This window comes from Amborella trichopoda, chromosome 7, assembly GCF_054954075.1.
Source record: "Amborella trichopoda isolate Santa Cruz 75 chromosome 7, AtrichopodaSantaCruz75HAP2 v2.0, whole genome shotgun sequence".
In the NCBI taxonomy this organism is placed as follows: Eukaryota; Viridiplantae; Streptophyta; class Magnoliopsida; order Amborellales; family Amborellaceae; genus Amborella; species Amborella trichopoda.
Window position 1 is genome coordinate 4,941,511 of NC_142342.1, and position 14,039 is coordinate 4,955,549.

The 14,039-nt window shown below is 36.4% G+C and overlaps 1 protein-coding gene across 1 annotated transcript; it reads left to right on the top strand.

Moving 5' to 3' along the window:
* The first annotated feature begins 1,773 nt into the window (after window positions 1-1,773).
* Window positions 1,774-6,706, top strand: LOC18447280 (cyclin-dependent kinase inhibitor 5). Its single transcript, XM_088872426.1, has 3 exons — window positions 1,774-2,897; window positions 4,738-4,938; window positions 6,128-6,706. Exons 1-3 carry the CDS (start codon window positions 2,410-2,412, stop codon window positions 6,195-6,197), a joined length of 759 nt encoding a protein of 252 aa, XP_088728552.1. The 5' UTR covers window positions 1,774-2,409; the 3' UTR covers window positions 6,198-6,706.
* Window positions 6,707-14,039: the final 7,333 nt, after the last annotated feature.

The window sequence follows — 14,039 nt, forward strand, 5'->3', positions numbered from 1 at the left end:
TTGGCCAAGTCCGAGCAGACTCGACTGATTGAAAGACCAATAGAAAATTAAGCAAAAAATAATACAAATGGCCAATTATTAGAAAATTGGGTAAAAATAATAATACAAAATAAATTGGAAGATTTCAGGGAAGGACCCTTATCGATCACCAACCAAATCCTATCTAAATTAGCGATTTTTATTAGTTCACTAGAGTCCTTATCGGATTGCCGGATTTTAAAACCTTTACTATTATAAGAGGAAGAAAGCATTGCCTTAGGGCTAGAGCAGTGTAGGAAAAATAAAAAATCAGGTAGTTCAAATTCTAACTGTCCACTTATGTAGATCGGAACCAGCCACTGTCCGGTTTCGATTTTGGTGGACCAATAGGGTATTTTATAAATAATTAAAAAATTATATAAAATCTCAAAAAATAAGGGATTTTATTTGTAATGCATTTTTTATTATCTTTCATCATTTTGACAAAAATTAGAAATTGTTTTGCCTATTAATATTTATTTTTATATTTTTCCATCTCTTTTGGAAAATTTCAAAAATACCATTAGGCAAACTGAGTATTTGAAATCAATTTTTTTTATTAATTTTCAATTTCATTTGGATATGCTTTATATAATAATGCTTTAAATATATTTTTATATTTTATAAGTTTTATTAATTTTTGTACACTTTATTTTAAGTTAAGCTGTTGAACCGGGTGATTCCGGTTATAACCGTTTCGGTAAGATTTTTCCTGATCTTAGGCGGAGAGAAAAAGTGATATTGAGAGCAATTTAGAGAGTGGGACATCAAGTCCAAACTCTTTTCTCTTTTTGCGAGAGGACTAAATTTCAACCTAGAAGAGAGTGAGAGAGGGAAAGGTCTAAAAGGAAATTTTCGTTTATTGTAAGAGGGAAGAATCGATGCCTTAGCGTCGTTAAGAGAATCCTGGACCCTTTTTTGACACGAGAGAGAGAGAGAGAGGGGTTGATGTGAGAAGTCTAGAGAGAGAGGGTTGGTCTGAGAAGAGTCCAGAGAGGGAAAGGATTGGTGAGAGAGAGAGGGGTTGATGTGAGAAGTCTAGAGAGAGAGGGTTGGTCTGAGAAGTCTAGAGAGAGAAAGGATTGGTGAGAGAGAGGGTTCGTTTGAGAAGTCTAGAGAGAGAGAGGGTTGGTCTGAGAAGTCTAGAGAGAGAGAGGATTGGTGTGAGAAGTCTAGAGAGAGAAAGGATTGGTTACAGAGGGAGAGAGAAGGGCGTTGGTTTGGGATGTTTGTTTGGTTTGAAGGAGGTACACGCATTCTCCATTGAATTTAGTGGATACCCTAAACATTCGGACTGTGGTGCTCCTAATTATCAGTAAATTTACATTAATTTTAGAGAGAGAGAGAGAGAGAAATTAAGGAGAGATTTTTGGTTTGAAGGAGGTACACGCATTCTCCATTGAATTTAGTGGATACCCTAAAATTCGGACTGTGGTGCTCCTAATTATCAGTAAATTTACATTATTTTTAGAGAGAGAGAGAGAAATTAAGGAGAGATTTTTGGTATTACCGATGGCGCTTTCCACCTGTCCATCTCCAAGGAGTATCCAATGACTTGTCTGCCAAGTCTCTCTCTACTTTCTCTCTCTAAACTCTCTCTCTTCATTCATCTGACCCCCAACCCCCCACCTAATGTTTGAAATTCAATCCCACTCGTTCAATTCCACTTTCCTTTTATTACCCTTTCTCTCTCTCTCCTCTCTTTCTCGCTCTAGGTTTTCCGGTATCTCTCACGCCCTACCCTACAACATTGTTTACCCTTTTCCCTTTCCTTTATAACCCTCCCATCTTTCTCCAAATCCTCCCTTCTCTTCTTAAAACCCTGCAACATTGTTACCCTTTTCCCTTTCCTTTATAACCCCCCACCTTTCTCCGAATCCTCCCTTCTCTTCTTAAAACCCTCTCTCTCTCTCTCTTCTGCTATAACCCATTTCCCTTTCTCACGGCTTAAACTCTACGTCTCCCGCCTCTCTCTCTCTCTCTAAAACCCATCTCTGCAAACCATTTCTCCCGCTCTCTGGTTAAACCTCCACACCAGTCTTTCTCTCTCTCTCTCTCTCTCCCTCTATCTCTCTCTTTGCCCCACAAGCTCAAACACCCCTTTCTCTCTCTTGACCGTCAAACCCCGTACCGAAGCTTCCCTCTCTCTACTGTTTCGGAAAACCAACATTCTCAAACCGTCTCCTCGCTTTCTCTCTCTAAGCGACATGCATACACCAGTTCTCTGCTCTGCTCTCCTTATTTATCTCTCTATTCATTGAAAAGCTTAAAATCCTGAATCCCCAATCTCTGTCTTTCCCACTGATCTCCCCTCTTTAAAAAATTCATCTCTGTTTCTCTCTCTTTATCTTCTTCTTGTCTCTCTCTCTCTCTCTCTATGAGCGGAGAGCCATGGGTAAATACATGAGAAAAGGAAAAGGCTCAGGAGAAGTTGCAGTAATGGAGGTCTCGTCACCCTCTCTTGGTGTTCGAACCAGAGCTCGAACGCTTGCTCTGCAAAAGAGCGCCATAGCTACTGCTCGCCTGCAAAAACCTACCTCTTATCTCCAGCTTCGAAGCCGTCGCCTGGAAAAACCACCTTTTCCAGATAAAACTCACTCTCCTCAAACCCCCAAAACCACTTCGACTGGTTCAAACCCTAACCCTAATCATGGTTCAAAACAGTCGCATTCGGGGAACGCCGCAAACCCTAGGATTGGTCAGAGTGGTTCAGCTGCTGGTTCGGTCTCTCTCTCTAAAAGTTGCTCGAAAACCAGGGACAGAGAGGAGGTGGTTTCAGTTGATTGTGCAAAACCGGTTGCGTCTCAAACCCTAGAGAACGAACCTGGCGTTGAAGCTTCTTTTGGAGAGAATGTTGTCGACTTTGATGTTAGAGAAAGGTATGGCGAAATCCCGTCTATTCTCTCTCTAAACCCCTGTTTCTCTCTCTTGTGCTATCCAGAAAGGGTTTTTTTTGAGCTGTTATCATAAAACCATCTTTCTCTCTCTAGAAGAATTATTCGAACATTGTTTTTTTTTTTCTTTGACGCGTGCCGAGAATCGCTCTCTCGCTTCCTGACTGGTGCCGAGAATCTCTTTCTCCACCTCCCTGCTCCCCTTGGGTGGTTTTGAACTGTGTTTCTTGCAAAACCAACTTTTTTTTTTTTTTCCTTTCCAAAGGGGTTTCGCTTGTTCCTCTTGTTACTGTGTAAAACCGCTTTCATTCTAGAAGAGTGGTATTACAAAACTGCTTTTCCTTTCAAACTCGATTTTGGCGGTTTAAGGGTTTTCGTGAAACCACTTACTTGTAACTACTATTCAAAACCAACTTTTATGTGATGCTTCTCTTATCTAATTGTAGATTTTTTACCTGTTTCCTTTGATTTTAAGTGGTTTTCCAGTTTGTGTTCATTCATTCATCTTTTTGGAGCCAGTCATTTGTAATACCAGTTTAGTGGTGCTTTTTGTTCTAGAAGTGGTTTTCAACTTTTTATCTTTTTAGTACATAGACATTTCAGTTTGAGAACTTTTCATGGTGGTTTTCTGTTACTATGGGTTTTCTGATAGTGTCAGGAATACGGGTTTTTCTTTGAAACCGCCACAACTGATGACTCCTATCTCTTCCTGCCTCTCTCTTTCTTAAACTTGTTCCATGAAAGCATCTGTCGAAAAAACCTCTAAAGCGGTTTTGGAATGGTTTCTGTGACATGGGTACTGTGCAAAACTGCTTCTAGTGGTGGTTTTTTTATGTTTTAGCGGTTTTGAAGTTTTTATGTATCTGTTTTGTGAAATGGTTTGCTGTAGTTTGGATTTCTCTAAGCCACTCTGTTTGGAACTTTTCTGGTATTTGAAAACCACCTTTTGTGAAGCTTTTCTCTCTAAAAATGGCTATGTGCTTGTTCTATGAGTTCGGTGCTCCAAGATAAGGGCCTTTCTTTTTTCTGCATGTCGGTTATGATTGAAGTGGTTTTCCCGCTTTTTTCAATTACACAATTACTGTGCGAAAACTTGGAAATGGTTTTATTAGCCAAGTGGTTTTCTGGGTTCTTCTCTTGTACACAAGGACCCTTTTGTAGCTCATTTTTGTCTCAGAAAAACCACTTTTTCGCTGGAAAAGCAGTATTTGAGCATGCTATTATTTTCTGAAATTTTGTATTATGTTAAATATCGGAAAAGAAAGAAACACACTCTGGTTTTAATTTGATTAAGGAAACAGAGTGATGAGCTGCTTTGTTGTCCCAAGGAAAATGCTAATTGCCATTGAACTATCCGTTATTAAACCTAATTTCTCCAAATTGATTTTTTTTTGTGGACATAAAACCTCCTATTAATGCGTGTTTTTTATTGATTGTTTCTGTAACTTTACACGTTGATAGTTTTATTGTCCATATAAAATATGGGATTGCTGATTTTTATGGGGCTTTATATGTGAATAACAGGACTATTAGGTAACCCATCTACCCCAAAAAATAAAATAAATTAGGAAACCCACCCTTCCCACCTCAACTATGGTTTTTCTCATCCCTTCATGAAAATTCTTCCTTTCCCATATTAATATTAAATTGATTTATGCTCGTTGTAAATTTTTCCAACATAAAAAATAAATACATGAATGGCTTCTAAACTTTTTTCATCAATGGATAGAAAAATAGATTAGATCTTTGGATAGAATCCCTGTATAAAGATATCCGTTAATGGTCTTGATTTCTCTTCCTTTTTTGGTTCTCGACTTAATAACAGGGGTATCCGGGAAACCACACCTTCAAGTCTAATTAGGGATCCAGAATCTTTGGAGACTCCGGGTTCAACAACGAGGCCTACGAATGCGGCCTCCAACCGAAGATTACGAAGTGAAAGTCGTCGCCATGCGCCCACTGCACGCGAGATGGAAGAATTCTTTGCCAGAGCTGAGCAACAGCAGCAAAAGAGATTCACCGAAAAGTATGGCACGACAAATTCCCTCTTTTGGGTGTTCATTATTGTGCACTCATTTTTGGGTTTCTCTACACTTTTTTCCCTCATCTTGACCTTTTTAGGTTTTTTTTGGAGTTTGACTGCTTCTTCTGACCCATTGCTCTGTCTCTTGGTGTGCATGAACATTTCTTTTTTTTCCTTTTTGGGTTTTGTAAAGAAATCGACTTTTATGACCAATCAATCTATATCTAGGGTTTGCATGCGTATTTGTGTGCTCATGTATTTTCACGTGCGTGTGCGCGTGCGTATGTAAATGATTAATTTTGGGATTTTTCTGATAATCCCTGCCAATGTTAACTCGTGCGCATGTAAATGATTAATTTGGGGACTTTTCTGATAATCCCTGCCAATGTTAAAAAAAAATAAAATTCGCTGACTCTGGCATGGGTTGGGGGACAGGCATGTCCAAAGGGAAAACCTCGGGACTTGCCCTGAGTCTTATGTTAAAATAACAACGGTCCGACTTGGTATGTTCTTGAGTCAGTATTTTTGAACACTGGTCGTTCCTTTCTTCTTTTGTTTCGGTTTTGAGCTTACACTAATGCCTTCATAATGTTGTTAGTGCTCAATTATGTTTCAGTATTTGTTTAGTTATTTTCTTTTTTCTTGTCTGATCATTTTGGTCTGTTATTCATGTAATTGTATTGTTTTCTAATTAGTTTGTTGTGGTTATTTAACGATTGTGTTCCATTTTCTGTTTGATAAATTGTCTATTATTAATGTGATAGTATAGTTTTGTTTATTTGTGCGGTATTTTTTGATCGTGTTCCATTTTGTGCTGTTTTTTTTTTCACTTATATTTTTTGACAGAATCTGCAATTAAAGACCCAATTTGATTTTGCTTTTGGTTATTGCTTTTTTGCCATTTATTTTTGTCTTTCTTTTTTATGCTTCTCTACCCTTTTTGTATTCTTGGATGAACAATTATAATGAAAACCAGCTTCTTTGACTTTTTCTGCAATTGTTCTTGGTGAAAACTAATTGCTGTGTCTGAGACTTCAATAGTATTATTGAGAATTAATTCTAAGAAATGAAGGCATGGATTCAGAGATTATCATCGGCTTAATAGTCAGATTGGGCATTGTGGCTTTGCTAGTATTCAATTCGTTTCTTCTTTTGATTTTTTTTGGACAAATTTTTGTACTTTTTTTTGCAGGTACAACTATGATCCAGTAAACGACTTGCCTCTTCCCGGTCGATACGAATGGGTAAAATTAGCACCATAGTTGGGTTGCTTCATCTGGGCTTTCCTCATCCTCAAAATTCTACACACCATTTTAGACTCTCTGCCCATGATTTTCTGGAGAGGCAGGGCTGCAACTGACTGTCTCTCTTCTTTCTCTTCTGTTGTACAAATTGTTGTTTAGAAGAAAGGACATATGTAGTCTATATGCCCCGTAAAGTAGATAGCTAGCTGGGTTAAAACACACACATATATACATATCCCATGTCCATTGACTAACAGATTGCGGGGTTGGGAGAAAGGAGGACTTTTATGATGCTTCTGTTTCTGGAAATGGGAGGGAGAAGTCTTAAAGAGAAGGAGAAATCTTAAAGAGAGGGAGAAACTATTGTTGGGTATTTGCAGAATACCCGAGTTTTGTCTCTGTCTTCAGTCTACTAATGTGACTCCTCTGTTGTAGAAAGCTTTTGGGAATAAACAAGAACCCAGATGCCCCATCTTTATTTCTTTTGTCAATCTTTGTTTCTTATTTTATGAACACTTGTTTTGGTCTCTCTGGTTTTGTTCTCGAGTGCTTCTCCTTATTCTATTGATGTTTCTCTTTTATTGTTAATGTTGAGTTGGTGTCATGGGTTCTGAGTTCTGACTGTGAAGGATCAGTGTGAGAAAGGTTTGGATTTGCAAAGGGGTGGGGGCTTTGTATGCTGTTTATGTGGGGGGGAGTAATTGCTGTGCGTCATTGTCAGGAGCAGAAAGCACAGTGTCTTTTTATATGTTATGAGGAATCTCAGTTGCTTTATATGGTTTATTAGGGGCCTGCTAGATTCAGCTGAATTTAGTTTATAGAGAGAGAGAGAGAGAGAGAGAGAGAGGTGGGTCACTGGGTTGAATGGTTAAAGATTGACGGACCGTGGGCCACTTTGCCATGGGGGTAAAGTTTTATTGATCTGGTGAGAGAGAGTGAGAGATAGAGAGAGACAGAAGATAGCGGGAGAGAAGGGGCTTCTGGATCTTAATAAACAATGGAGAGAGAGAGAGGTGCATCGTATTAAACAATGAAAGATACATGGGGATATTGGGTTGCAGTGGAAAAAGAAATTGTTTGTTCCTTGTGCACAATAGATTAACATCATCATGAATGTGTGAGAGAGAGTGGTGAGAGAAACACAGGTAGAAGAGGGTGGTGGGGCTAAGTACTAACAATGACATAAAACTGTTCAGGATGAGAGAGAGAGGGAGAGACAGGCATGAATGATTGAACAACTGTTTTGGCCGCCCTTTTAATGTCCCACCACTGTTCTCAGCCCGGACCAGTTGGCCCCGCCTGTGCATGAAGATATAAATGAATGAATCCCCTCCCTGTTCCAGCCTCAGCCTTCATTGTAAAAGACCCAGCACTTTTTTTAGCCTAAATCTGAGAAAGAAAACTATCTCTTTCCATTCTGGCTCTGCTCTTGCATGTATCGCGCAGCCCAAATTCATCATTTTGCTCTTTCATGTTCAAAATGATTGCACTGCAAAACTTGAATTTGAGAAAGAGAACAGTGCCAAGGGAACTGAACCCACGTAACAATGCCAATTAGAGGAGAGAGTTTTCCTTATCTTGTATGAGAGAGAGAGAGAGAGAGAGAAGGGCTTCAAATGAATACAAATGTGCATGCAGGTTTTTTTTTTTTTTTTTTAGTGTTCACCCCTAAGCTCATTAATAAAGGAGCGAAGCTCCATAATTACAGTACGAAAAGAGGAAGAAATAGAAAAAGACAGTACTCCCTAAATCCAAGAATGATGCATGCAATTATTGTTTATTGTATTTGTCATGTCCTTCTTAGGTCTTAAAATGGGAAGGGTGCACGGAGCATTTGATTTATTTCTTCATTTGTTTTCTGACCTAAACCGTGTCCACACCATTGATGTTTCGTATTTTTTTCTTTTCTTCAATAAATGGGTTTTGATTTCTAAGGGAAGGTATTCAATTTCTGCCTCTTTGCCCAAGCCCAATACATTTTAATCCCCTTGTTCACCGAGTAGGCCCATGGACTTGTCGGTCAGGCCCAATAAAAGGAGGGAAGTTGGAGAATTTATTTGGGTTATGATGATGGTTAATATGTGCCCTGAACCAAGTATAATGAGCTTACTGTAGACTAAGGTACCATTGCAATTAAACCCAAATTTAACTCTGCTTACAGATAACAAGAAGAAGAAACTCATGGATGCAACATATAGCAGAAAGTTTTTTCTCTTTTTTTTGAACATTAACCAGTGACATAACAAAACTGTCAGGCTTGTTATTGAGCCAGGTTTCAATGGCCTACATGCGCATTTAAGTAATGGCTGGCACAAAGAATACAGTACAGAGTCAACAATGAATCTCCTGACCTCTCGGTTGGGTAGTTAGGCTGGTGGGGTGCCACATTTTGATCGAAACTTCGAGTCCCATCCTAAGTTAACATGAGAGGGGGAGGCTGGCTTCTGGGCCTGTGTGGTCAGGGTGGTGGGGTGCCGCATTATGATCTTTAGAGTTCTATCCCAAGTCAACATGAGAAAGAAAGGACTTCGAACCCAAAGGGCAGGTGGTTAATATTTTTCACAGTACGCCTAAAGCGAAACATGCTGAAGGAATCAAGTTTCAATGATTTGAAATGGAAACTTGGGATTCAATCACCAATTATGTTGAATTTTTTTGGTAGGGATGAGCCCTTCGCTTGGGTGGTCAGTATGTGTGAGCCACAAAGTGAACAAAGGATTTATCTCTACCCACAAACAAATAAAAAAGAAGAAGAAGGTGAAAATGTTTTGTTTGAGATTCAATGTGTGTTTACTTGAGTGAATTAGGTGACTATGATCTAAGTCCAACATTCTTTACAAGGAATGAATAAATCACATGTGTAATGTTACTTATTGGGGTTTTATACATCATATGACCATTTGCCTCTGATATGAGCACAAAATCACTCCTAATTGGCCGATGGGAAATAAAATAGCTCAGGATGTATCAAGAAGAGAGCAACATCAATAGTATATCATAATCGCCTAATTTTATTTTCAACAGCTAAGATTGATTGTAATATTCTTGTAACAAAAGAATAACAATCTTCTTACATACAATTTTTCATATACAAAAAAAACATAAGTTTTTTACCTTACATGTCATGGTTGATAACTGTGCTAGCAGTGGGAAATATTGCAACACAATTCATCAAGTGATTCCCTTGTTAGTACTCTAGACTCGAAGAGCATGATTCTAAGTGATCTCTGGTGTTCCTCAATGTATGGGACATCTCATTTCATTTAGTATTTGTGATTGATAATAATCTCATACAATTTTTTTTTTCTCTATAGACTAATCTTAGGCTGTGGAGTTTCATCTAAGGTAAAATGCCTTTCAAAGCTTGTACTCTTTTTTTGTGGATAAATTATTATACTATGCAATTATCATTCAGCATATATTGGTCTAAGCTAGTTTATATTTCATCATAAAGCATAATGGATTTACTCACATTGCTTAGGCCCTATTTGCACAGACCATAACATAACTCAGTTCTTCCCCCACCAACTCAAGAGTGAAAAGGGTTCAAAGTGTGGTCCTATGCTAAGACGCCTAGAGGGAAAGGGCTGTTTCTTTCCTCTGCTTATTGGGACAATGGCCCCCAAGCATTTCCCCATCCGTTTAAAAAGAAGCTAGAAAGTCCATGTTTATAAATTGGAAAAAGTTTATATAGAGCCGAGGCTCTAAACAATCAAATTAGAGCCTATCTCAAAAATTTCACTAGAAGAGGTTGTTTTGTTGCCCAAATGTCCTCAAATTGATCATCTCGACATCAAGATGTATGGACATGAGAAAAAAAATGGATTTCAAGTTTTGAAAATAGTATATTTTGTAACGCATTTTTGGACTGTCAATTTTCAAAATTTTCGAGTTTTCATAAATCTGTAGATCTACACTATTTTTGAAAGCTATATATTCTAAGGTTATCACAAAGATTACCAACATTAAAACCGCATTTCTCGACACTATTTGAAGGTAGGCTCTAATTTGATTGTTTAGAGCCTAAGCTCTATACAAACCTCACCCTTATAAATTATATGTTCATAAATAAAATATATGGGACTGTCCAAACTAAGCCTAAAGTTTACAATGGAAATAAAATCTATTTCCATATTTTGAATTGTGAAGCACTTCAATTTGTCGGATTTTATATCCAATGGCTGAAACTAATCGTGACCGCTTTGTACCAAAAAGAAATATTCTTATAATATAAATCCCAATTATAATTTGGAGTTTCACTTGGTTCGAAATGACGTACTTCTCAATGGTGGGTCTCCTATTTTATTCATTGTCATGTTTGGCTCTTGTATGCATTTATCAATTTCCATTTTGATTTTCCTTGAAAGCATTGCTTTTGTATGTGAGGTTAAAACATTTATGTTCTTTCTTTTACATAGATCATCATTATTATTATAGTCGTTTCTTAACTATTTAAGGTCGGCTACAAGAATCATGATCCGTCATTCTAATTTATCAAGGACCATATCTTTAGCAAGACCATAAAACACAAATTTTTCATAGTACATCCGCACTTTAAAGGGCAGAAAAGGTGGCATTCAAAAAAGCCACTAAGACATTCCTGAAATCACTTAAAAAGTAACTAAAATGTATGTATGACATGTTTTGCAGCTGAAAATGGGAGACACGCTTACTTTATAGGTGGGTATTCTTGTTACAGAGAGTACATAATGTTTATAAGTCATTTTCTTCTCAAAAGGATAGAATAATATATCTTTCCTATCTTATAATGTACTTATTTTTATTTTGAATTTTTTTACCAATCTTCATCTGTCATTCTACTCTATCAAAGAACAAACCCTTAGTGAGGCCATAAGGCACAAATTTTTCATAGTGCACCTGCACTTTAAAAGGCATAAATGGTGGCATTCGAAAAAGCCACTAAGATACCTTCTTGAAATCACTAAAAAAGTCACTAAAATGCACGTATGACATGTTTTGCAGTCGAAAATGGGAGACACTTACTTTATAGGCATGTATTCTTGTTAAAGAGAGTACATAATGTCCCTAAGTCATTTTCCTCTAAAAAAAAAAAAGAGCAATATCTCTTTCCTATCTTATAATATACTACTCTTTTCTATTTTGAATTTATTTTAGGATTATCTTGGGGAAGAAGAGGACTTCTAGTGAAGAGTGCAATTCTTTCGGTAAGAGAGTGAATGGTGAGATTCTTTTAAGTTTTTGGGTAGGTATTCTAGAGAAGAAAAACTTGGATATAAGGCTTGAAGAGAAGCTGGTCAAACTTTATATTTTTCTTAAATCATTCATGTTTGTATTATGATATTTTTTTTTGAAGGAAACAAAGCAGTTCTATCAAAATAAGTAAATCCTCACTTTTATAACTCATCGAAAATTGCAATTCAAGCATTGGAAAAACTTTACATCGTTCATCTTGGCTTGACCATTATGGTTATGAAAAAAAATTAAAATTTCAAACTCTAAAAAAGTGTATATTATTATAAATTATCTAGACCCTAAAAATATGTGTTCACGGTTTGATAAGATTTGTACCATTTTTTGAGTTTGAAATCTATTATGGGTGTTAAAAATTGATTTTAGAGCCATCATGGATATTTCCATTGCCAAAATTACTTTCCAAATGAGGATTTGAGGTGAGGCTTTATTTTGTTTTCATAAAGCCTAGGCCTTATAGAAACTTCGTCCTTTTGCAATTTAGTGAGAAATTTGACAAACTATGTAAGTATCTTTCTTACCCTTACATTTCTTTGCCACATTTTTACTGTTTTATCCAGAACTATGTTTGTTCCCTATATTGAGCATTCTCAAATTTGCTCGAGTTACTTGAATTTTGGTTTTACAACCCCAAATTGACTTTGCAATTTATCTTTCCCAATAGGGTCACAAATCTTCTTTCTCTCTTTTTGAAGTCAATTTAAGAACTGGTCTGAAAAATAATTCTTTTAAGAACAATTATCCGCAAAGTAATTAAAAAAGGAAAAAGTTTATATAAGGTTGCAACCTTAAAATGTAAAATTAAAATGCACCTAAAAAATCCATTGGAAAAGGTTGTTTTAATGTTGAAAAACCCTCTAATTGATCATCTCGACATCGAGATATATGAATATAAAAAAAGAAGAAGATTTTGAGTCTCAGAAATAATGCATCTTGCAACACATTATCTAGACTGTTTATTTTCAAGATTTTCATATATTTATAGATCTAATTGATTTTAACTATATTTGGAGTTTAAAATTTTGTACTTAAAGATGAAAATAGATTTTTAAATAATCTTAAAAAAAATTTACAACAAAATTACATGATAAAATTTGGAGGTCAAGGTTGCAACCGTATAGAAACGGCACCCATCAAAACAATGATGTACAAAATTTCAAAATCCCCAACTAAGTGTTCATCGCCAAATATAGAATTTGGTCCTGCAAGACCAGCACAAGCACTCCCATCAGGGGAAATGATTTAATCAGCCACAAAGTAAGAGGCCTCTAGCTTATTTTCGGTGGGGTTTGTTCTAAACTTTATTGTGATTAGTTTCTAATATTCAACCTTCATCAACTTTTCACCCTCGGTTCTTTAGGTAAGAAAATTACATGCTCCTAAGGGAGCAAAATGTACACTTACTTCCTCAGATAAACGAGAATTTGTTGGGACTCCAAATTTTAGAATTCTCTCTACTTATCATAATGATCAATCTAGAAATAAAATACATTGAACTCACACCTTAATCTGCTTATAAAAATATAGTTTTGATATCAAACTATCTATTTTATTTGCCAGAAAAATCTAGGTAAAATCGAAATCCCCTATTTGCTTTTGAAATTATTCATGGCGGTTATAAAACCATTTCTGAAGTTCAGATTAAGGGGTTTCCTCTATGCAAGTGTTTTGCCCCGCAGGAGTAAGTTTAAAAACTACATCTACTAGAATACTTTGTTCGCGCACTATATTTATCTCTCATTCTTTACTTCTATTTTTGCTAGATTAATAGGAAAGGTTCGCTTGTCAGTGTTAGAAATGGAGCTCAGTACGTCATGTTGTGGTGGGCCGACCAACCTTGATCACATATATCTTGAGTCCAATGGACTAACAAATTAGTTAACCATTAGATCCAAACATATTTTAATTTTGTTTTTCCTTATTTCTCTCCCTCGAAAGTATGAAACATTCATTAGGTATTGATATCACTGTTATATGAATTATTGGTCTTAAAATGATCTCTCAATATCTTAAAATAGTCTATCTCCCTCCCAAATAAGTTTGATATGAACCCCACTTAGCACCAAGTCCACTAAAGACTTTAGTACAATGTTAAACCAAGTTGGTGTCCTAAAGCATGAGAGGGCGCATAGAGGATGAAGGGCGCATTATAATTCTAATGAAGCATACCGTATATTTACTCTCTTGGGCAAAATACTGAGATTTTTTTTTTTTATATGAAATTTCAGGATCAACCTAGATGATTATTATAAAAAAAAAAACTTGGATTTTGAGCTCTTGAACATCTAGATCATTCCCTCCAAAAATTGGATCGTATTGATGTAATCTTGGGTTGCCAATGTTTTTAGGCATATAAAGAGTGACAGTTAATTTTCGTTTTTTTCTTTGAGGTTTGCTAGGTTCTCGATTCACATCCCCAAAATTTGGGATATATATAAGATATTCCTATTGTAAATTTGGCCCAAAGGATTAGATAGATAGTGTATAAAAGATCTCTCTAAAAACCCATTCTCTCTCTAGAAACCCAATCTCTCTTTCTCTCTCTAAAAACCCAATCTTTCTCTCTAAAAATCCATTTTCTCTCTCAAGAATCCAATCTCTATTTCTCTTTCTCTCTCTAAAACCTAT